Source organism: Akebia trifoliata, chromosome 4 (genome assembly GCF_017979445.1).
Source record: "Akebia trifoliata isolate Shusen 1 chromosome 4, ASM1797944v1, whole genome shotgun sequence".
NCBI classification, from domain to species: Eukaryota; Viridiplantae; Streptophyta; class Magnoliopsida; order Ranunculales; family Lardizabalaceae; genus Akebia; species Akebia trifoliata.
The window spans coordinates 8476508-8502650 of NC_141378.1; the positions used below are offsets into that span (position 1 = coordinate 8476508).

The window sequence follows — 26143 nt, forward strand, 5'->3', positions numbered from 1 at the left end:
GGACTTGTGAAGATGTAATTAGAGCAATTTTATAACTATTCACCTAAATTTACAATAAAATCAAACGATTACACTCGTTCTCTTAAAAATGCAATTTTTCTATTATTCATATTTTTCAAGATGCATCAAAAAGTTAATCTTTGAAAGCATACCCACCTTAAATATTATCAATATATTGTATAATTTTCTATTATTCTAATTAAAAATAGATTTTTTTATTCTTATAAATTGAAATATACCAAAGGATTGAGATCCATTGACTCATGATGTATGACTCCACAATTCCTAACACTACAACACGAAATCCAACAGTGGAAATTATTTTACGAATACATGACATATCCTCGGGAGACATATTTTAGCTAGATTTCCTATTCTAAGGGATGGCATTTCGTGTTTTCAGATGATTCCCCGAGAAGAGACCTATACAAAAATACTATAGTTATTTTACCTACCAATTTACCATTTACTTAAAAAGATCGACAGATACTATTTGAATGATGGATTAGTCTTTATCGAATTACTTACACAAACTAACACCATTAACAATGAAGATAACTAAACTATCCAGTCCAAATTAAAGCATTCCTCAGCCACTTGAACCCGAAGATCCGGTAATACCATCTCTGCTTCTTTCCATAACCAAGAAGTCTCTTCATCACAAATGACACAGCACAAACGCCTCAACGATGAAATGGAGGCTGGTAGACTCCTTATCTGAGAACACTCCCTCATGTCGATCTTCTCCAACCTTATCAACCTACCCATCCCTTTGGGGAGGCTCCTAAGGTTGACACATTGAGAGATGTCAAGATACTTCAAATTCTCCATCTCACAAATCCCTTGAGGAAGTTCCTTCAACCCTGGGGAGGCGTAAAGTCTCATAATCTGTAGAGAACTCAGCTTCCCCAGCTCGGCGGGTAAATCAATCAAATCATGACAGTTCGTGATACTTAGACTCCGAAGTGAACCTATCCTACAAATGCTTGAAGGCAGCTCAGTTAGATTGATACAATGATCAATTGCGAGCTCGAATAGGCGTGGGGCCATCATCAGAAGGCCTACAAGTGACCCATGAAGGCCATTATTAACCTCACATAGGACTAAAGAGACTTTTCGCAAGTTTTGCAACGGTGCAGTCATCATGAACTGAGGGACAGTTATCTTTTCTAACCAAACGCTTCGCAAGTTGCCCATAGAGGCAAACACCGATAAGTTGTGAAGGATTGTGTTCGAACTTCCGTAGTTCATCAGTATTAAAGCTCGGAGCTTTGGCATTCTGTTAATGAAGGGAGGTAAAAAGTACTCACCCGAGGTGAAGTTTAGAATGAGAACTTCAGCCTTTGGGAAGTCCATATGAAACCAATCCCATTCTTTCATCTCCCCTGCAATGAGTAAGCAAGTAATGATGAGTTGCTAAAACCTAAAATTACTCAGAAGCACAATGACATGGAAATGTATCAAGGGAGATGACAATTGGCAATACCTGTATGAATTGAAACAATTTGGGCAAGGAATGGGTGATCCATGTTCCTCTCCCATTCCTTCGGCAGCCTATCTTCTCTCCGTGGCATAAGTAATCGCCTTCTCTCATTTAAGCTCCCTTGATTGCTTAAATGGAGAGCCAAGTCTCTCAACACATCATGTTGAGTAACCAAAATCTCAAAGTAGCTACCATATGTGTCTCCAGCTCTGGTACATACACACACATCAATAATTGAATTGTGAGATACTTTTTGATCAAAATCATTTGAATAACGAAGAAACTGGCATTCAAGTTACATGCCTGGCATCTTTCACTAAAGTGATGAGATTTTTGTTGGAAAGTTCGATGAGTATCGCAAAAGCTTCTTCTTCATCGAGATCATGAATCTCGACCCACATGTTGATAAGCACATCGAGTGGTATCTTCTTGTCCTCTGGGAAGGAACCCAAATCCAAGAAACACTCCTTTACCTTCCCTTGTAAATAAGTGATACTAATCGCCATTCGTTCGAGTAATTTGATCTCATGAGACTCACATATGGGTTCGCCTTTTGATAACCTGTTCTTGGCGCTCGTCCAAAACATTTGAGGTTGGTCTCTTAGTGAAGCTCCAATCACCTTTAAAGCCAATGGTAGCCCTTTACACTCCTTCACAACCTGTTTTTACAGACTCAATGAACACCTACGAAAAAAAGAATTGCTTCGATTCACAAATCTAAAACAGATCAAACGATCAAGATTTTTCAATCTACCTGCTTCACCAGTTTCTCATTGGCGACGAGAGGAACAGACATCTGTCTGAAAGCAGAGTGACAGAAGAGGGACAGAGCTTCGTCTTCTTTCAGCAAGTCAAGCTCGTAAGTGATATCGAAAACTGTCCAAAATTTGATTCTAGAAACAACAATTGTTTTGTTTCCAGGTATTCGAAAAATTAGTTTGTCTAGATCAGCGAGTGACCACACATCATCAAGAATCACCAAGGTTGGTCCTCTATTCTTCAAATCGGATTGAAGCTTCCATGGTGGAACCAAATCGTTGGAACCAAAGAAGTGGTTGCCTGTGATCTGTACCCAAAGGTTTTGCTTCAATTGCTCCACATTCGGGGATTGTGAGACCGTCAAAAAGAAAACCCTGTTCTTGAAGTGCCCTGGACAAGGCGATTAACAAATTAAATTCCAATTTACAGTAACCTGAAGTGAGAGTTTAAAATGAGCAAATACAGAGCAAATTCACTGAATCCGAAACTAAAATTAATGAACAAAATTAAAATTTTATCACAACCCAGACACAAAACAAAATCACAGTAATACCTAGAAAGAAAGAAAACAATTTTTCATAAAAAACAATTCAAGAAACAAAACAAATGGCCTATTTGGATCCAAAAATTAGTGAAAAGATACAAATTTTATCACAATTCAGACACAGAAAACAAACTTACTTTAACACCCAGATAGGAAAAAACAGCTCAAGAAACAAAATAAATGTCCTATTTGGATATATAAAAAAAAGCCCAAAATGAATGAAAATGATAAAATTTTCATCACAACCCAGAAAGAAAAAAAAATCACAGTAAACACAGAAAGAAAAACCAGGTTTTTCATAAAAAAACAGTTCGATAAACAAAACAAGTGTCCTTTTTATATCCAAAAATCAATGAAAAATATAAAAAAAAAATTATCACAACCAAGACCCAGAAAGGAAAAAAGAAAAAAAAACAGGTTTGTTCATTAAAAATAGTTCAAGAAGCAAAACAAATGGTCTATTTGGATAAATAACCAAAATGAATGAAAAAGATCAAATTTTTATCTCAAACCAGAAAGCAAAACAAAATCACAATAATACCCAGAAAGAGGAAAAAAAAACAAGATTTTTCAAAGAAAAAAATGGTTCAAGAAACAAATTTGGATCTCCTACTTACTTCGAACTTCTTCATCTTTACAAATCTCTTTGGCCAAAGTGGTCTTGCCACTCCCACCAATCCCACAAATCCCAACAACCCCTAATTCCTCTCTCCCAATAATCATCTCCTTCACCTTCTTCTTCCCCAACGCCATCCCAACCCCTACATTTACCAAACTATCCCTCTCTCTATCCTCCTCATCAACCCTCTTCACTGTCTCCGCTAACTTCTCAATCCTCAAAGCTCCAATCCTCTGCTCTAATCTATCAAACCTCTCAGCAGTTTCGACCCGTAAATGATGCACGTCAGCTAACACGTGTGCCTGTAAAGGACCCTGCATGAACCTCGATACAGTCTTCTCGAGCTTCTCCATTTTTCTGGCTAACTGTAGATTCTTGTAAACTTGCCATCGACCCGAAGCCAAGACTTTCCCGGCTAGCTCCAAGCCGTTACGGAGAGTCTCGGTTAGTCGATCGAGCTGAGATTGGCGTGTCTGAGGCAATTCAACGCCAGAGTATTTGATTTCTTGTATTATTGGGAGTAATTCTGTTATGTAAGCTATGAGCAGTTCTGCACTCGATTTGCAGAGACAAGATCTCTTGCATATTGTTATCAGTTGTTTTAGAAGTTCTGTTGCGATTTCTCCCGCGAAAAAATCTGATACAGCCATCGCCGGTGGCTTTGTGTGTCAGATTTTCCCGGCGAACTGTTGGTGGTGATGATTTCTATTTCTTGGGGCTGTAGAAGAGTCGTTTATAAATTTGAAGCTTTATAGTGAAAGAAAAGAAGGCGAATTTACGAAAAATTCCCTAGTTTTAGATGTAAAATCTGGGCCCACGGAATCAACAATGGGATCGTCAATGGATCGGATCTGGTAGTCCGGAACGAAATCCGACCCGTTACTACCAGATAATTATGGGTCTGGATCACAGATTTGGATTCCAATAAGGACCTGATTCAATAGCTTATCAGGTTGGAGAAGATCGACTTGAGGGTAAAAATCCACCAATTTACTTAAGATCAAAGTTAGCTTGATGATCGTCAATTTTCTGTTTGAAAATGATGAGTGCACGTGGTAAATCATACACAATATGTACGTGCCCTTGACAAGTCTACCATGTAAAGATGGCATATGATTTACTGCATGCATTTATCATGACTTTTGTGTTCATCGCAATGGAATATTCTTGTACAAAGACCATTCTATGAAGAAAAAAAAAAGTTTATTTTTTATTTTTTATTTGATTAATGATCTTAGTAAATAGGAAAATTCACACACCCCTCCCTATTCAATGGCATCTTGGTTTGAGATCATGTCTTATTTTATTTTATTTTATTGAGATTGGTGTCTAATTGAGCATGAATCGCAACAGCCTAATCCAACCTATTGTAGTTAAGCTCGGGATGCCTCACTTTCACCTGAGTTCCACCCTTGAAGTTATTTCTTATGTTCCTTAGTCTCAAAAACGCATATACAATAACTTCTTATCATGTATCATTGTGACATACATCTCGAGATGACACATGTTATAATATCATCCATTGAAAAAGATTCCATGGACCAATTCCATAATGTGTTTGAAATAACTTATATATAATACATTTTATACTAATTAGTTAGATATATGATATATATATATATATATATATATATATATATATATATATATGGGTCCCGTTCGGCACCCTAAGTTTTACCACACACTTTAACAAACGCGTTTTGTCCTACATGGGTTAGAAGTTTCGGAATGGGCTGATTTTTGGTGAGGATGATCTCTATGGTGAGGAGATCATCCTCACCAAAAATCAGCTCATTCCAAAACTTCTAACCCCATCAAAAATGATTTATAAAAAATGGACGGTTCACGATTTTTCAACTTGTAAACATGGGGCTAAACATTTCGGAATGGGCTGATTTTTGGGGAAGATGATCTTCTAATCATAGAGATCATCCTCACCAAAAATCAGCCCATTCCAAAACTTCTAACCCATGTAGGACAAAAAACATTTGTTAAAGTGTGTGGTAAAACTTAGGGAGCTGAACATTTCCCTATATATATATATATATATATATATTATATTTTATGTATACTCTTATTAAATGGATTCGGTTAAAAATGTTGTACTATGATCCATGTTACCAAGTTGATCCGAACCAAATCCATTGGCAGTCCAAATTCTCCATTTGAAAATGTGTCTCCTGATGTTCGTCGGACCAAGTATGCCATATGGCGGGAAAAAAAAAAAAAATAGAGATGGTGTTAGGTAAATGTTATTCACTACCTGGAATAGATCCATAGATCTGCGGCAATTGGCGGGCCGGGATTATGGACGGGCCACACGTACGAGTAGTAGAGAAAGGGTTCATTCAAAAGTGACAAAGAAAGGATCTAAGAATTCTAGAAGGGAAAAAGCTTTATTTTAGAGAATCCCCGTTGACGGATGAAATTACTCTATTACCCCCGTCGTCTCGACATGACCTGATCCCAATTTTGGACTTTGGAGGCCATGATCCAACGCAATCATGTCCGGATACACTTTATATGATACTCGTAGTTGTAGTTGTGGGCCCAGCTTCAATGCTTGAGGTTATAATATTAACCTTAAGGTATTATCTAAGAGAGGAAATAATTTTTTTTTTTTTTTTTTATAGTTAGAATCAGGGAAGGCGTGAGTAGAAGTGGTTGGAAACCAAATTTTGGATTTTACAAATGCCCCAGTTTTACATTTAAATATAATAAAATTAAGATCATATGTATTGATTTAGTCTTACATAAGGCACAAATTGACTTGGCTCTCTCCTTATGAGATCCTAGGCCTCTCCACTCATTGCTAATTGGCCAAATTTATCAATTTTAGTCGAAAATAAGAAAATTATAATTCCAAGAGTCTATAATCACGTCAAGTAATTTTCAAAATTACAAAACATATTTTTCACTGTAAAATATTTAAAATCCCCCCCCCCCCCATTAATTAATATTATAAATTACAATTTTTATGATTCATGTGCATTTGCATATGCCACCTTCTAGTTTATAGTAACTAAAATTTGTGAGGGTGCTATTTAACTAAGTTGGTAAAGGCTTGAAAAGAGTCAATCCCATGACCAAGGTTTAAATCCCATTAAACCCACGTTCAGTTTGCAATAATTCTTTGATTGTATAGCAAATAACAATAATAATAACTAATTATTATTATTAATATCAAGTTCCACTCTTGAAATCTCGCCTTCTTTGCAAGCGGATGACATATATCCAAATCCTTGAATAATTGACAACCATGGTCCACAACCGACATGGAAGTTCATTTTGATTTGGACTTGAAACGGATTATGTAAATGGTGCTACACCCGACTCGAATTCTGTATCGAGATATATTCCACACACAGTTGGATTCCAGTAGTGGCCTTAAAGGGTTGATAGAGTGCCACTTGACAAAGACATCAAAACCCATTCATCGAAATGTTAGAGTTCACGAACCGTTCGTTTTCAAAGTCATGGATTAGACTGAAAAATATTTTTTATTTTTTATTTTTAATTTTTTATAAATTAGATTTAAGTTGTGATTATTACATAACTGCTACGTTAGATTTCAATTTTCCACATGACCTCACGACTATTTAAAAAGCACTACAAGAATACATTACTAGAGAGGATCCAGTCTCGATTAGGAATCCAAAAACCTTTTTATATTGTTCAGTCAAAAGATTTCATGCTATTAGTGCTTTACTTTCCATTTTCTCGTATCCCGTATGGTATATGCTGAATTAAATTTTTTTTTATTATAAAAAGGTTTCATTGTTTCAAATCTTTAAATCAATGACTTGTTGAATTGCTACTCTATTTATTTGTTATTTTTTAATTCCTAAAAGTAGGTTAATGACTACTTAAATATATTTTGAAATAGTGAAGGATAACTAATGCATTACTAATCAACCTGGTTAAAGCTGTTTTAATTATGGCAATAAACTTGGTAACAAACAACAGATTCGTTAAGTTATTAGCCTCGAATAAATAGCATAAGTGTAGCATAAACAACTAATAAACATTTAGGGATTGTTTGTTTGTGCTTATTTTCAGCACTTTTTGTCAAATACATGTTTGTTTACTTCATATTTTCAGCACTTATGACTGAAAAATAAGTGAAAAAAATTAAGTTAAGTTGAGTCACTCAATTTTTTCGCAGAAGCGGTAAGCACCGATCTTTTCGGCATATAAAAGTATGCCCTTTTATTTAAAAGGATATTACTTCTTATGACCCATGGAGAATTATATAAGCACCCCACAAATTAATAAGGCAATCCACACCATATTATTTTGTCTTATATAAGTTAAAAGTTTCAAAATGAACTGATTTTTTGTGAGAATGATCTCTACAATGAGGAGATCATCCTAACCAAAAATCAATCCATTCTGAAACTTCTAACCCCATCAAAACAAGTTAAAGAAACGTAAATCGTCCATTTTTTTAAACCAGTTTTGATGTGGTTAGAAGTTTCAGAATGGGCTGATTTTTCGTGAGGATGATCTCCAGACTATATAAATTATTCTCACCAAAAATTGGCTGATTCCAAAAAATTTAACCTATATAAGACAAAAAAATTGATTCTAGTGTGAGTTACCCTTATTAATTCGTGAGATGCTTTTATAATTACCTATCATTCATTTCTATTAAAAATAATTAAGTTATTTCATCTTTGAAATAAGACAAGGGAATGCTCCAACTATTATTATGAGAGAGAAGATCATGGTGTGTTGTAAAAACAGATTTAAATTTGGATGAGAAAATTATTATCTTGTAATTTAAAATTTGGGAACAATGAATTATATACGTAATTTAGAATATCAAAACATATTATCTTTTACATTTATGTTCTTTTTATTATATGTTATATAAATTAGCAATTAAAACGGTCAAATAGAATATATTGCGATTGAAAATGATAATATAGTTATTTTATCAACTTTCACTAATGACTAACAAAAAATATTCTGTGATTACAATGCTTAATTTGAATCAGTTCAACACAATATAAATAGGTAAACAAACAACATTCTCAACACTTAAATTTAGCGTTTCTACAGTTTCAGTAAGTATAATCTTTCAACACTTATTTGCTTAGTTTAACAAATGGTCTTTCAAAGTCAAAACTTAATTCCTAGACCATATAAAACATTATATATGTGGCGGCTCCAATCAAATTAACCAGCAAATGTAAAAAATGTGGTAGCTAAAATGATTGAAATTAATCCAAATCGGAATCAAATAAAATAATTCAGGGGGACCAATCCAAAATCCGGATTAGGATTCTTCGAATCCCAAATAACTTTACTCCTATAAGGGACTCTAAGGAGCAATCCAAGATATGAAGAATGAAAAGAATCAACCTCATATAAAAAAACCTCATGTTATCATGAGAAAATATATTGGAATGCTAACCGTATCGTGTATATGATCATTGTCTTTTCTTACTTTTTCATCTTTGCCCGAGAGAAGAAGCATCTTTACCCGAGAGAAGATCTAACTTCTAAAAATAATATTATCGTTCTCTTCTTCTCTAATCCTCAATATCTTAACTTCAATCATTTTAATCATAAAAAGCCATGGGCATGGTCATGGACCCATACATAGCTCCCTAGTTAATATATTGCAATGCAACTTTATAGTCGTGGGTTTAATCCAGTTTATCCATCCAAATAATATATATATATATATATATATATATATATATGAACAGCGTTCCTAAGACTCATATTGGGACTCACATTGCGACACACCGTTTTGTCTTATATGGGCAAAAATATTTGGAATGGGCTGATTTTTTGTGAGGATGATCTCTACGGTGAGGAGATCATCCTTGCCAAAAATCAGCTCATTATGAAACTTCTAGACCGTCCAATTTTTGTTGAAAAATTATAGACCGTCCAATTTTTGTAAATCAATTTTGATGGGGTTAGAAGTTTTGGAATGGGATGATTTTTTGCCAGGATGATCCCCTCATCACAGAGATCATCCTCACAAAAAATCAGCTCATTCCAAACATTTTTGCCCATATAAGACAAAACGGTGTGTCGCAATGTGAGTCTCAATATGAGTCTTAGGAACGTGACCCTATATATATATATACACATACATTTAAGATTTTACAATTAAATTGATTATTTTTTTATTTTAAGATAAGGTTTCATATTCAAAAAAAGCTTTGACTATCTTATTGTTTATATTGTCCCTTAAACCCTCCCACATATACAAAGAGTCATGATAATCTGACTACCCCACGTGGCATACTCAATCGACTACCTGATGTGATAAGTTCAGGAACTGTAGATCTGTACTCCTTGGGATACACAGTTCCCTCAAGATACACTTTTTATGGGAAGTGCAGCCATATATCCTGAAAAGCGCCAGATCTACGGTTCTAAAATTTATCATGTCAGAGTAGTTGATTGAATATGCCACGTGGGATAATCAAATTATCATGATTCATATATAAAAGATTTTACAATCAAATTGATTATTATTATTATTAGTATTTAATGTAGGTTCTCATATTCAAAGGAGTGGGAACACAAACGTGCTTGACTGGTATTCCCAACTTCTTCCACAATTGGATTAGGCTTTGGTGATTCAACCTCTGTCCAATCAGAAGAGAGCAGCCTCATCTTGAATGGAATATATTTTCCAACTACTCTTACCATTAGAGGGGGACTAAACGCATCTGTTGTCCACCACACAATGCCACAACTGCATCCAAACCTAGTCAAGTTCCGAATTTTATCATAATTTGTGCAATTTGGTATATAAAAAAAAAAAAACAGTGATGGGTCTCGGAGGTGTCCCATTACACACCCAAGACAATGACCTAAACAAGTATTCCACTTTTTATTCTCTTTTTAAATATATAATAACAATTGAGACTATAGAAAGTGACACTAATTTTTTTTTTCTTCACGATTATAGAAATTGATTCCTAAGAATCAATTATCTTGTTTAACTACTTTGTTTCTAAAAATCAATTTCAGAATTTGACGTTTTATTCTAGAATTGATGGACTTTTTTTCATGGTTGTGACAAGAATCTAAGAAACAAATTCCAAAAAAGAAATGGATTGTGTATTGTTTCTGATTTAATTTAAAGCCAATTTGTCCATGATTATATAAAAAATCATTGTAGCAAATTCTAGAATTGAATTATTGGCAAGTCTCGGGATCTAAAATTCACACAGTGCCACCTAAATTAAGCTTAATAAGTAGCTTAATAAATACTAGCCACCTAATAGAATATAGAGTTGTGATAATCTGACACCCCCCATCACAGAACCGTAGATCATTTGCCTCATGATAGACAAGAAAAAGATTTATGATTTTGCTTCAAGATGTTTCTTTTTTCTATAAAAGGAAATATTTTTAAGGGTTTTAACATAACTTGTGAGATAAAAAAATTAGACTTACAACTTGGGTGGATTAGTCCGAACTCAACCCAATTAATGGGTGAGCCTAGGCTAAGTTATGTGAAAAATGAATTGAGCCTGGATTAGAATATCTCAAAGTGACCTCAATTCGGGTTGAGCTCGGGTTAAGGCTTCTACCACTTGGGTTGAGCCTAGGTTTACCCTCCAACCTGTCGCAATCTTTAAAAAAATCTAGCAAAAAAAAAGCAAAATTTGTTGTACAAAGGTGGGGTCAGAAGGACTTCGTGATTGACAAATAAGTCATCAACTTCATTCATTCTTTCTTTCTTTCCCATTATCCTCTCATATCTTTGGAGATGTGATTTTTGCTGTATAGCAATGGACTAAAAGAGTAGGGACATTCCATGGAAGATTACACAATATTTCATTTTTTTTTTTTAATAAAAATAAAAATTCTATTGGTTTAATATAAAAAAAAAAGCAAAAGTTGTCCAAACCAGGTTTATTATCTGGTTATGTAAATTAAGCGAAATTATTTAGTTTTCTCTTTTAAGAAAACTCAGTTCAATTGTATGAATTTGGCATCTAAAATAAAGTCGAAGACCAAAAAACAGTAAGGTAGTACTAGCACATGAACATGTTTGTGAGGGTGCTTCCAATCATGTTCGCCCCTAAAAGCACTTTGGATATTTTTTTTCTTTTGGTCTGGTCCCATGCCAAATATTGAAGTTAGAAAATGGACTAAGAAATTATAAAGATATTCTTCTTATTTTCAAAAGTTGTTATTATTATTATTATTATTATTATTATTATTTTAATGAGAATGGACTTAGTTGACGACTAGAATAGCCCTAATATTTATAAAAGACATTAAAATCAATAATTAAGAAATCTTGAACTTCTAATATGATTACAAAAATGTCCAAAAAATGTAATTTCTCAAATATCACTTTCTAAACATTATTAGGGATGTACATTTGAATAAACCTGAACCAAACCGAACCAAATTTTCGGATTCGATTTGGGTAGGACTGAAATCGAAACCAATCCGAAATATGTATGTCCAGGTTCTAATTCCAAATGTTGAAAAACCTAGACCAAATCGATTTTTTTTAGTAAATTTCGGGTTTGAATTCGGTATGGGTAAACCCATTTTTTGATATATTTGTTTAAGTTTATAAAAAATAGGTGTAAAAGCCTATGAGCCTAACTCATCCTCATAAAACCGACTTGTAAGGGGAGGATTGCTCTAGGTGTATATATAACCCAAGGTCTTGATACCTAGGTGATGTGAGACTATTGTTCACACTCCCCCTCATGTGTAACGTGTCTCTTACATCCTTGTGGTTATCTACTCTGATACCATGTAAAAGCCCATGGATCCTCATAAAATTGGCTTGTAAGGTGAGGAGTGATCAGATTTATATATATCCCAAAATCTTAATACCTAGGCGATGTAGAACTATTGCTCACAATAAAAAATGAGTTTAGGAGGACTTGAACTAATGACCTCTTATATACAAATAAAGATAAACCACAATTCCTTACCAACAAGTCCAGAGTTTTATTCTATTAAATTTTTTAACTATTAATATATTATAATAACTCAGATCCATAAACATATATAAAAATAAACCTATAAGTTTTTATAAACATATTATATATAATCATATAATATAACTTATATTCATATACATATAAATTACATAACTTACAAACTACAAATAACTATATAACTTATATATATATATATATATATATTGATATAACATAGATATATTTATACAAATAATTTATTTTTGTAATTATATAAATTATATTACTTATAAATAATTGTATAACTTACACTTATAAATATATCACAAAATAAATAAATAAATAATGAACCATTACTTTTTTACTGATGAAATTGTAAATTACATTGAGTTCATTACATTGAATATAAAAATAATTATAAAAATTATAATTACAAAAAATGAGGATGACTGCATCACAATAGTTTGAATACATCTTAACTAAGTTGGCATCCATTCATTCTATCTATCATATACATAACTCAAACAAAAAAAATAATGAAAAATTAAATTAAATTTGCAATTCCTTTAATAACTCTTTTATTGATTGTTCTAATATGATTTTTTCTTGTTATTGTTCACCTCTTTCTCTTAACCACCAATCTTTCAAGTAAATTAAAGCTTCTAATGTCTCCGAAATTACTTTTATATTGAGATAGAATCTTTCTACCTGTACTAAATCTTGATTCTGAAGCCACAATGGACACAAGAATCGTTAGTAGATCACGTACCATTATATATAACACGTGATAATGCATATTATAACTTTTTCACCATTTTGAAATATTATAATAATTCTTACCCTCAATTTTTATGAGATTAAAATCTAAATAGCATTGTAATTCAGATATTGAATTATTATTATTATTATTATAAATTATACGTGCTCTTGATAAAAGATTAAGAAAAGTTATTTTTACAACATAAGATGATGATGCTACATTTTAAGGTTTACTAGTAGTATTATTATTTAAACCATACTTACTTCCATAAATGTTAAAAAGTTTAGATAATTCTTTTTTAATTTTTTGCATTTCAATTTCAACATTAATCTCACCACTTAAACTAAAAATAAATTCTAAAATTTTAGTTTTAAATCTAAAATTCATAGTTGAGGAAAATGTTAAGTTATGTGGAATAGTTTTCCAAAAGTTATTAAATTTATTATTCATTTGTATAATATTATTATTATTCAAATTAAATTTTTTTTTAAATTTAAGTTAATTGCACACAAAATTCAGCGGATGTAACATTTTTTTGTCCTGAAAAAACTTTTGTAATTTGGGTAAAACTTTGAAAATAATTACAAATATTGGATGTATTTTTCTAATCCTTTTCTTTAAATTGTGTTTCAATATGTGTGTCTTCTAAATTTTTTTTATTGGATTTTATAATGAATCGTGTGTTGGATTTTATAATACGTGGAATTCCATCAATATGATGCGTTTAATGATAATCTAATTAGTGGTAAATCAAATAATATATGATTCTTTTATCAAATCGTTTTTATTTAATATATGATACTCTTATAGTAGTAATAATTTCTTTAATATTATTTATACATAAAATATCATCTAGTATAATTAAATTTAAATTATTTGTCGCACAAGAACATGTAATAATTCTTTTAAAATTGATTCGTCAAATAATACACCTTTAAGGTAAGTTACAACATTATTCTTACTTCTATGACTATTTAATGTAATTGCAAATATTTTATTACTAATTTCACTATCTAATAAAACTAATAGAGGTTGATTGGACTTCAGTTAAAAGTAGAGAAGAAATTAAAAAAGAGGAGGAGAAACTTAATCTAATAATATTAAGAAAAAAAAAATTAGAACCACTACACCTTATGTTGAAAATTTTGATTTTGATTGGTTGAATGTGCCACGTGTCGATTTGATCGATTGATCTTACCACGTAGAAGAAATTCTTGATCACTTGATGAAGACTTGATCACTTTGACGATGATTTGATGTTGATCTTGTCACGTAGAAGAATATTGATCATTTGATGGTCATTTGATGATCAAATATTTTTCAAAATTTGGGTTTCGGTTTGGATGTTGAGGGGGGAGGGAGAGGGTAACGATAAACTTTGAAAATTTTCAAGTTTTCAGTCTTAGGTTGGTCTAAGGTAACGGTTCTCAGACGATCTGGGTCAAACAATTTTTTCTTGATCACTTGATGAAGACTTAATTTTGATCATTTGATAAATATTTGATCACTTGGATGATGATTTGATGTTGATCTTGTCACGTAGAAGAATATTGATCATTTGATGATCAAATTAATTGAGAATAAATCTCAATTTAATAAAGATCTTAGATAATTTAATACAAAATTATGAAAATAAATTAAAGAGATTAAGTGATTTAGAGAATTTGAAATAGTGAAAAATGAAATTCATTTTAGGGTATTTATAAAAATAAAACATTCATATTTATTCTCATCCCCTCCCAACGATTTAAAAATAATAAAAATTATGTTAGAGCGAGGGGGAGGCGGCGTGGGTAAAATTTTCAAATTTTGTTTCAAAAAATTGGGTTTCGATTTGGACATTAAGGGGGGAGGGAGGGTAACGATAAAACTTTGAAAATTTTCAAGTTTTCAGTCTTAGGTTGGTTTAGGGTAATTGTTCTCAAACGGGGTTCGGTCCGATCTGGGTCAAACAATTTTTTCGTGGGTTCAATCCGATTTTTTGGTTCGTGGGTAAAATGTACATCCCTAAACACTATGACAAAATTATGGATTATCAATTACCTATTTCTCTTGGACGTATCATGTATGAAAACAAGGTAGGTCATACCTTTTTTTTTTTTTTAATAAAGATATATAAAAAGACATTAGTCTTTAATATTACAATTGGGATCTGTGGCGCAATGGTAGCGCGTCTGACTCCAGATCAGAAGGTTGCGTGTTCGATTCACGTCAGGTTCAAAATTCTCCTTTTAGTTTTTTTTTTTTTTTACTTTTTTCTTTAACTTGATATAACGTAGGATTTCTGCTTTAAATAATGATGAGTCTGGTAAATCCACACTGGAGAAAATGGAGAAATCCACGGTTCTCATCATTCCAAACGATTTAATTCTAACTCGTTGTCTGCTTTTGGCCGACTAATTCTAGTCCATCTTGGGATAATCAGGTTACAGAAGGCTGGTTCCTTCAATGAAATAAACAAATACATGATTTAGGAGAATTTCTATTAAAGTAGAGCTCCAGAAATCAGTTTCCAAGAAGATCAAAAAGCTTGGTTTTTTTGGAGCAGTATACTTGACCAAAATATTCATCATCACCTTCATTCACAGAAAACTGAACATTTCAATTTAAATGTATCAGATTTAATTCTCACGAACATTTTGCAAGTCCAATTGGGTAGGCGCAATTTAAGGGCGTGATTATTTCAAGCAGTAATCCTAAGCATTTTTTTATTCCATGTGGATCCATTAATAAAATGTCATGGAGGACTTTTCAGGATCACCGACCCACATACTTGCACAGATTAAAAAATAAGCGTGATTGGTGTTTATAACCCTTATAAAGACTTTATGGCTAGATATCATCAATTAGCAACTTTTGTCGTGCAGGTCAACAGCTCCAGATGGACATAATATAACGGCAATTTTTTATTTTTCATTTTTGACTAAAGAGTATTTAATTAGAATTTAATCATCCCTTCCTTCAAATGAAACATGCCCATAACATAGAACCCAAATTGATTTTGATCCCATTTGATTCTGAACTAGGAAACGTTTTACAGCCCATAGTGCAAACAAGTGTCGGAAACCTGCACTACATTCCAGGGCTAACCTAATTTGAGACTTTAAACCTCATATGCAGCAGAGAGCAATGCCAATGAGGTTATTTGGCCAATCCAAGAATCTAAAAGCATTCAAGGGCATAGGTACCTACTAATAACCATTCCAAATGAAATTTAACGGTCATAGTTGTTGCGTTCTTCTCATCACATCTAAGGCACACCACTGACCTTGTCAAATGTATGTAGTACCGGAATAATGGTCATGGTGGTTGTGTTCTTCTGGTAGCTTCCGCTTGTTACATGCAGTGGGTAACATGTAGCCCACTCTCAAATCAAATTTGGAAATTGAAGCACACCCCAAACACTCGTGCATTCTTCCTTTAAACAGTCACAAATGGTTAATAACAGGGTTAAGAACAGTATGATACTGTGGAGAAAAAATGAGGATCAAGATCCATCGGGTTTGTAGAAATTCCATGGGTAACTATCTATTTAAGAGTAAAGTAGTACCCACGTGGAGGTAGTAAAATAAAACAGACAGAACACAACATTACAAAGAACATAGTAATAAACAAAGCAGATATAGTAGAGGGATGGAAAGATTGGATTCTCACCTCAACTGTTGAATTTCCAAACCCCCTTTGGAAGCAGTACACAATAGCATACAGGTCCAAAGTTGGTATATTATAAACCATGTCACACTCAGTCCAATAGGGTAACAATGATTGGCATATTACATATTGATCAGCCTTACATCCCTCCCACTTCGTCCATGCCAGAAGAGAGCATAATGAACTTTGGCATGGAAGCTTGTCCTTTTCGAACCTTAGACCAATAAGGGTAATCTAATCACATTGCATAAACTATTTCTCCACTACTATCAACATCAAGGTCGGTATCAGACTCGTCATCCATTTCATCATCGTCAAAGTCCAGATCATAAGGCAGATACTGGTTGAGACTGCTTGTACCAGCTGCAGGTACGGTGGCTTCAGTTATGATCTGCATGATTTCTTCAATGCTTTGCATAGGTTGATCAGGCTCTTCAAACTGGTTGCTCATTGTTTTTTCATCCATTAGGTCTGCTGGAAGGTTCTTTAGAAACCACTCATGGTTCTCAATCTCAGGAATCGTTATCCTCTGTTGCATGTAATACACACAAATTTGATATTTGTAAAAGACAAAAGTAACTCAAATAGTTGTAAAAGCCCAAAAATCATTGGCGGCACATATAGTAGAACTAGAAAGGAAACTATCAAAATCATGCCAATTTTTATTTTTTTTAGTAAAAATCATTACTTCCAAAAGGTTTTAAGTAGTTGTATGAACGTCCAAAATGGACATTAAGAAACAAATATTTAATTTTATTAAAATAAGGCCTATCATGGAAACTTAAATTCCACCAAAATATTTGCTTAAAATGAAATTTTTACCGCTTTGGAATTTTCAAAAAGTATAAAAAACTTTCTAGGCTTCCATATAGGGCATAAAGAGAATTATAGTGGATACTTTCATGCTTCCAGGGAACTAAATGCTGTAATGAAGATCATTTCACCAGTGTAGAATAGTCTTACATTCAGAAATTTTCAATATGAAATAAAGAGAAAGAAATCAAATTCTACCCTACAGTTCGCAGGATGATGTTTGGGAGTCTTAAATGTCCAAAGTTCACCAACTCTAAAATTTGCAAATTCTACCCGCCCACAAAACTAGGATTCTCAATAAAAATAAGATCACTGACCGTTGAAGGGTTGGCATCGAAAATCCTTGAGATTAGGTTGTGGCAATCAGGAGATATATGAACATAGTCTGGAATTGAATACTGGACGCTTAAAATTCTCTGCATGAGACAGAATTGTTTTTAAGTCAATTAATTCACTTGACCTACCATATGTTGCAATAATAAGGTCCAAACACAAACCTGTATTGTCTTCTTGAAGTTTCTGGGCTCCGCAGGATCCTCAAAAGGGTATGCGCCCATCAGCATGACATAAAGGGTTACACCACAAGACCAGACGTCAGCAATCTGAATCACCATGTCATATTAAAGCAGCAAGTTAGCAGAACGAAATTTTGAATTGTAACACTTGTGTGTCATGAATTACACTACAAGATTAAAGACCCGCCATTTGGATGGCATGATATACTAAAGCAACCAATAAAAGCCTCATCTAATAGACAATATGGATATTGAGCATCTTATCAAGTTTCCGGTGGGTCGTGAGAAGAGTTTCCACCATTAGCTATATTTATAGATGTCAATGCATGTTGTGGTAGAAATTGAGATAAGGGTATTTTGATTGGCGTCAAGGAAAGGAATCACATGGTATTTGAACTAAGGAGCATTTTTTTTGGTAAGAGGTGATTAGTAGCATCTCCGGCTTTTTGTTTTTCTGGAGCCAGTTACTTTCTTTGAAGATTTTTTATTTGGGCGGGAATCCTTATGTCATGATCATGATCAGCTTGTTCTTTTTGCCTTTTTTTAGGAGGTTTACCTGACCTCCTTAGCTTGTGTTTCTTTCTTTCTTTCTTTCAATAATATACGTATATAAGTTAGTGAAATGTAGTGGTCTTCACTAGCATCTCCTCCTAGGAGTGCCTTTCTCAAGTTACATTGCGTATATATTGTTTTGATCCTACTTTAGTAGATTATATACATACATACACACGTATAGTAAGAAATAATCTTACCTTTCCATCATATTCCTTCTTGAGTAAAACTTCTGGGGCAATGTATGCAGGGGTTCCGACAGTTGATTTTGGTTGTGAATGCAGCACTGACGACTGAGAAAAGCAACTAAGTTTAAAAAAAATAATTGCATATGAAAGATGATACTAGGTAGCTTAAATAAACCAAGGAGATATCTGTGTTGAAGCTCACTGATATTTTGCAGAAACTTGGAGTCAAAGCGAGTATATCAAACAAAAAGATTTCAATTATGACTTTGGTTGGTTGACAATATGTAAAATTCTGATAGGTGTTTTTGTGTAAAAGGAAAATTATTTTAATTATGTCTTTGTACATGCATATAATTTTTTTTGCAGCATAGATGGATGCAAACTAATATAAAATTGGAATCTCAACTCCCAAAATTAAGTATCATATAAGACTCATAAATACTAACACCAAAACAATAAAATAATGTAAAGGACAACAGATACCTTGGAGTACCCAAAATCGCATATTTTCAAACGAGGGGCCGGGTTTCCATCCAATAGTGTATTTTCCAACTTCAAGTCACGGTGACACACTTGCTTCATGAAGAAACACAACATAAAGAAACTAGGTCACATCCCTAGTGGTAGACCAAGAATAAAATTTCAAAACAGAAACTAGTTTAAATACCATCGAGTGGCAATAACTGACTCCTGATATAAGTTGTCGGAAGAAGAAGCGAGCCTGCAGTAAAAACCAAGATCAAGAAAAATTGAATTCGCGTGCAGGTGTTCGGTAAGAGAAGAGATCAATGGACTAGATTTATTTTTCCCCTTTTTTTAGGGGTAAGCTGGACTTTTAACCCACGACCTCAAAGTTGATTTACAACGTGTCAAACCAACTGAGCTATGGGTCTAGGCTCAATGGACTAGATTCATCACCTCATCCTCACTGAAGCGGCCTGCATTGCATATACGCTCAAAGAGCTCTCCACCAGATGCATATTCCATCACAATAGCCAGATGGGTCGGTGTTAATATGACCTAGGGTAAGATTACAGCAAAAAAAAAGGCAAATTAGAATATCATTCTTCTTGAAACAAATACTATTACGACGAAAAAATGAAACCGACCTCTTTGAACCTAACAATGTTGGGGTGTCTCAGTGACCTGTGGTTAATAATCTCCCTTTGTACATTTTCATCTATCTGTTACACATAATAACAAAATGAGGAAGCCAGATATGCCTCAATAGTTTCACTTACTAAATTCAATTAAAATCGATCTGCTACTAAAACTGACATTGATTCAAGTCAAAACATGCTGAAAGAATCCTATAATAAAACTAAAAGGTCTGGACTGATAACAATGCCTTCAAATTGCCAGCCTTGTCGATCTATTGTTCTGAAGTTATCCATTTTGGATTGCTTTTTAATTCAATGAAATTATAGCATATTAATTTGTTACCTAAAGAAAAACTCAATCAAATTTCTACAATTCAATAGAAAAATTAATACAATCCCGATTTATGAATTTGTGACCCAAAGCATAACAGAGATTTTTAGATCTAAGAAATCAAAAAGAAGATATTTTTCAAATTACAGAGAGGTCCAACAGATTACACTTCTTGTAAAGAACAATTAACGTTCAAAAAAAAAAAAAAAAAAAAAATCAACTGATTTTACACTTAATTGAATAAAACTCAAAAACTCTGATTACATCGATGGTCAAACGGAATAAAAGTGGCTTTTTCTTTATAAAAAAAAAAACCATAAGTTCCAGCAATTAAAGTCCAAACAACCACACACTACAACAAAACTGAAATCCGGCTTTCCTATCCTTCATTCCTCAAAGATGTCACAAATATCAAACAATTCGCACCATATTTGATTCTTCAAACAAATAATTTTCATAAATAGCCGAAAATTGAGCAAATAAAAAACGAAAATTTGAAGAAACACGAAATTAAGAATTCAGTAGTTTTGAGTAATTAACCTTTTCGCCTCTTTCGATGTACTTCACGGCTACAAGCTCCTTAGTCTGTTTATCTCTCATCAACCTCGCGACACCGAAATTCCCCGAACCGATATCTTTTACGAGCTCATACCGATCACTATCGTGCATTATCGGCATATCCATGGCTGGACCAACTGTGAGTGCAGATCGATCCATTGAAACTCTCTCTTTGATCTCCTCTTATAACCAAACGATCACATTATCGAACCAAAAAAATTACAAATCACGATCAAGAGAGGATCTGGAGACGTGTCGAGAGACCGATCATTCGATCCAAAAAGATCGATCGAGAAGCTGTTTGGTTGAAGATGGAGACGGCTGAAGAGCTCAAGCTCGTGAAGCTTATTTACACTCAACCAATTTGCAGTTTCTTAGGGTTTTAAGACAGAGAGATGTAGAGAAGGTGAAACCTCGTGAACCGCTTTTAGATTTCTCTATCAAAAAAAAAAAAAGGCCCCAAAGACGAGAGAGTAGATATTTTGAGATTGGTTCGAACGCAACAGATTAAATAATGAACCCAAATTACGAAAATATCGCTCTTTTCTTCCCCTATGAAATGACCAAAATACCCTTAATTCGGATAAGGGTTACAAGGACCTTTTACTTACGTGAAGATAATGGGAAAAAAAAGGTGTCTAGGAAGTCAAGGTAGAGTTTATATAATGCTTCTTATACAGGTGGTTCCTTGGTTCAATGTTCAGACATTTTGGAAGAAAGGAACGTCTGAATATTCCATTTTCAATTTAAAAGATTCGGTTGTTAACAAATTATAATGTATTTGATATTTAAATGAGGAGATTAAGGTCAATTTAAAATATAAAACAGTTTTGTTTATTGTTACTGTTAAATGACGGTACAAGAACTGTGGTTCAGTTCTGAGTTCTGACTTCTATTCGGGTCTAACAGGTCAGTTCGGTTTGGATTGATTTGATTCATATGGGAATTAAAATCAAAACCACTAATTTTCTTGGATCTAATTTTTATCATTTTCTTATTTCAATTTTCTAATGAATAATGATTCCCTCCCTCCCATCACACAATCATAAATCATTTGCCTCGAGATATGTAGAATAATAAATATTTTTCTTGTATATCCCACGGCAAATGATCTATGATTCTAGGATGGGGTCGTATGGCGGAGGGAGGCATTAGATTATCACGACTCTTTTCTAATAGAAGTAGTATTGAAATAATAAAACATTTCTCTTTAAATGATTCAATTCTAGGTTTTTATCAATTGGCATCAATTTTGGTTCTCAATCTATTCAATTCCAGGAAATTCAACTCTAATTGAATCTAATAAAAATGAACAATAACCATCTTATCGATTTTGATTTTGGCTTAGATTTTTTCCGGTTAAATGGGCATCCATTGGCATCGGATCCGACTTATAAACAATTAGAAGACGATGAGCTGTCTTTGAAGAAAAGTTTTGCTCAACTGTAAGTGATTATCCCAAAGAGAAGGCTCCATACGTGTAGATAAGAAGAGATGTTTTGAGGTTCATTTACTTGCTGTGATTTAATTATTGGCTGGGAATCAAAGCTGCAAACGTAAGAAGGTGAGCAAAAAGTTATGTGTCTCTATGTTTATTTCATCTTTATTGGGACAAAACCATCTTTTTCAATTATTGATAAAATTGTGGGATTTTAGAGTACGTTGATAAATAAAATTATAAAAATGTGTAAAATATGAACTTAGATGAGAGGAAAAAACACAGGTTTCATTGGGATTTGTACAAGTTTCTTATGATAAATATTTGATGAGAATCACTAGGAATATCTTCCCATTTGTCATGTGTTTAATTAATAATAGGCTTTCATTTCTCTCTTTTTTTTTTCTTTTTTTTTTCTTTTCCCACTATGCCCTCAGAATAAGGCCCGGGAAAGATTCCAAAGAAGGAAAATGACTACTAGGGGATGACAAGAAATGAAAATTGACTAATGATAAAATGACGACATGGTTCTCTTGTGACATGCAAGGAAAAAGATCTATGATTCTATGCATTTGCAACGTCAACCGGGTACATATCACATGCATTTTAGCACGTCAGTTGACTCATGAAAATATACTAAAAATCATGATTTTTTTATGCCCCCCTCCCCTTGACACACGCCCCATACCCCTCCCCCCCCCCCCCCCCCCCCAACGTTACATTGGCTAGAATCATAATTTTTTTTTCTTCAGAATGTATAATTGTACATCTCCCTAAATATATGTAGTTGTGCATTTAAAAAAAAAAAAAATCTATGATTCTAACACATGACACGTCAAGCGTCAAGAGTGTGTGTCAGAAAATCAGTATTCATTTACTAAGATAAAGCAATGGAGTGAGTGGTGTGGGCCCACGTTCATGTTATATGCAAAGAATCAAAAGTGAGGAACATGCATTAGTTCCATGGGTCAATAACCATTTGATCCCCGACCATAACAACTATAACTAAAACAGTAAAACAAACTTGATTCATTGACTTTGTATTTTAGATAAACGTCACATACAATTATTTGCGCATAAAGATCTGAAATGTATCTAATTACGATATTCAACTCTATTTGTTAATGGGCCAATACAATTTTTCTAATTCATTCTCAATTATTATTTCTATAAAATAATGAATATTTTGGAAATGTTTAATTCAATTTGTCTTGGTACAAAGATTTCAAAATGTTATAATAAATCAATATGCTTTGATTGAACAAACATCGACTTTTTTCTTGATCAAAGCATTGTTACAAAATGAGATTTTCAACTTGCCTCTAATTGCTCCCAGTTTGATTTATCTTCTATCTTCTTTTCAAATAACACCCCAAGTTTGAACAAGACTTCGCCACCAAATTAGAATTTGATAGAGATAAGTTATGGATGATAGAGATAAAGTGCGTGCGTTATATTGATAATCTAGATCTTCACCATGTGATGACATGCACCATATAATTGATATATTGTATCTCATGCACATGATTATAAAGCTTGCATTTTGTCTTTTATCATCCATATATATTTTATCTCTATCAGGATTATACTTGGTATGTGCAATATTTCCTTGGGGCCAGCCGCGAGGGTGCACCCGCACTTGCTCAATGCCTGTGATGTCCGGGCATTGCATGTGCCCAGGGAAAGGACCCATATGCCTTGGCTCCAGCCCCTTGCTCTTCCAGTCCCCCCTAGGTAGATGTAAGTTCGGACACCCCGTCATAAAAAATAAAATAAAAAGGATTATTCCCATATGAGGGGAGAAGAAAATGGCATGACCAATGGGATAGGAAAGTGTTTGTGGGTGAAATATGATGAGAATTTTGCCTTTCCACCGGATAATATGCCTAATATTTACAATACTTTGGTTGTTAAAGGTGGAGATACTGTTGACCTGGAAATTAATGTAACTACTTGTAAGATATATTAAGGGACATTTTAATACAAAAAGATGAACCTCCATTGCTAAAATATATGAATAATAAAATTATATACAATGATTGGATGATTAATATTTGGAACTCACTGTGACATGTTTAATTGTGTTTTCATCCTAGATTGTTATATAAACTTGAGTTTAATTAATAAATTAGTTTTATTCCTTCTGGACATGTAGTTTTCTCAATGGGAAAGTTAATTGGTAGTATAAACAGATACAAAATTAATAAAAATGATTTAAGGATGAATTACAATTTCGTGAATTGTTTACAATTCGGCTAACTATTCATTTTAATTATCAAAACATGAATGACCACGTTTTCGTTAAAAAAATATTCAGAACGATAACGAATTCAACAGTTTTAAAGTGCCTATTTTACAAGTTTAAAGTGACAATTTCCGATTAATCACTTTAAACCTGCGAAATAGTCACGTTAAAAACCTCCGAATTCATTATCGTTCACATTTTGGTAATTAAAATGAATAGTAAAGCAAAATCATAAATTCATCAAAAGTTGATAACTTTTTCGTAAATATCCCTTTGTTTAATATATTATGATATGTTAAATGTAGACGAGCATTACTGAACGAAGTGAAGTGGTGGGAAGAAGGAAAGATTGGTTTAAAACAAACATGCACCATTTTTTATTTTTTTTACTCTCTGAATAATCTTATGTACCCTCCATTTTTAAAGTCAATTGGTATCTATCATGAAGTTCTTCGTAGCAGACCCATTCGAAGTTGTCGTAAATGAAGAATAAAACTGTACTAATTAAAATCTAAGATGGAAGCTAGTTTAGTTATAGTATGTGGGTCGTGGGTCTTAATACCATGACCATCATTTAAAACCTGTCTTCAACCACTAACTACATATATATAACCCACTTGCCTATCAAAAAAATATTGTAAGTCAAACAAAAGTATTTCAAATGATTCCTATATCCTTCGTATATTACAAGAAAGTCTTTAGAAGTTACAAAGGGTAATTTAATTTTTTGTAAAATTTGTTGTGAAAGTCCATTTTCCATTAGATAATACATCAATATTTAATTCTACAATCTTAGTTCATTTGATTTAGTGTGTGTTTGATAGTGAGTTAAACTTGAGAGTTGAACTTTCAAGAGTTCAACTCTCTAAGTTTGACTATCGAAAGTTGATAGTGAGGGTTGATTTTAACATCTTCGTTTGGCAGATCTTGATAGTTATGTATGAGTGAAGGGCAAAGAATTCGAATTAGGGCTTCATCTCAAAAATCCCTAATTCATGGAAAGAGAGAGAGAGAGAGCTGAGCAAGTCATTCACTGTGACTGTGGTTGGGAAGAAGAAGAAGAAGAAGAAGGAGAGAGATGGTTGGAGTAGGTGTTGAGGAAGAAGAAGGAAGTGATGGCTTGGGAAGAAGGGGAGAGAGAGAGAGAGAGAAACTGGGCCAAGGACGAGACTCAAGTGTGAGAGTTGTCAAAATACATCATTATTTATGAATGTTGAAAATCTTAAAAAGTCGCAAGTTGGAGAATTGGCGAGTTCCGAAAATTTTCGCAACTTGTGCAAGTTGTGAGCTCTCACAGTAACACTCGGTTATCAAACACATCCCTTAATTGTTATTGAAAGATAGTAAGATGCATCATAATTTTTTATTTTTTATTTTGATACATCCTTTAAGTATTGGTGCATATTCTAAACTATTGCAAATGGGAAATATTCAGCAACAAACATTTTGGCAAAACATTTTTCAAAACATGGGTTAGAGATTTTGGAATGGGCTGATTTTTGGTGAGGATGATCTTTACGGTGAGGGGATCATCATTACCAAAAATCAGCCCATTCCAAAACTTATAACCTCATTAAAAATGATTTACAAAAAATGGACGGTGCACAATTTTTCAACTTGTAAACATGGGGTTAGAAGTTTTGGAATGGGCTGATTTTTA

General features: G+C 33.3%; 2 protein-coding genes and 1 non-coding gene across 4 annotated transcripts; 1 reads left to right on the forward strand and 2 right to left on the reverse strand.

The window, feature by feature from the left end:
• Positions 1-253: 253 nt before the first annotated feature.
• LOC147403519 (putative disease resistance protein At4g33300) lies at positions 254-4145 on the reverse strand. The gene is made up of 5 exons (XM_086439112.1): positions 3404-4145; positions 2238-2632; positions 1787-2142; positions 1487-1692; positions 254-1385 (listed from the first exon to the last, which is right to left on the reverse strand). The coding sequence occupies exons 1-5, from the start codon at positions 4053-4055 to the stop codon at positions 559-561; spliced, it is 2436 nt and encodes an 811-aa protein (XP_086295238.1). The 5' UTR covers positions 4056-4145; the 3' UTR covers positions 254-558.
• An 11095-nt stretch (positions 4146-15240) lies between these two features.
• On the forward strand, positions 15241-15312 carry TRNAW-CCA (transfer RNA tryptophan (anticodon CCA)). The gene has a single exon. It is a non-coding gene; the product is annotated as a tRNA-Trp (tRNA).
• Positions 15313-16542: 1230 nt separating this feature from the next.
• On the reverse strand, positions 16543-21280 carry LOC147403521 (serine/threonine-protein kinase SAPK10-like). Of its 2 annotated transcripts, XM_086439113.1 has the most exons (9): positions 20783-21278; positions 19921-19995; positions 19730-19831; positions 19479-19532; positions 19295-19387; positions 18824-18916; positions 18054-18158; positions 17874-17972; positions 16543-17272 (listed from the first exon to the last, which is right to left on the reverse strand). In XM_086439113.1, the coding sequence occupies exons 1-9, from the start codon at positions 20957-20959 to the stop codon at positions 16982-16984; spliced, it is 1089 nt and encodes a 362-aa protein (XP_086295239.1). In that variant the 5' UTR covers positions 20960-21278; the 3' UTR covers positions 16543-16981. The 2 variants fall into 2 exon arrangements, with proteins under 2 accessions (XP_086295239.1, XP_086295240.1); XM_086439114.1 differs by lacking the exon at positions 18824-18916 and having other exon boundaries at positions 20783-21280.
• Between the last annotated feature and the right edge of the window lie 4863 nt (positions 21281-26143).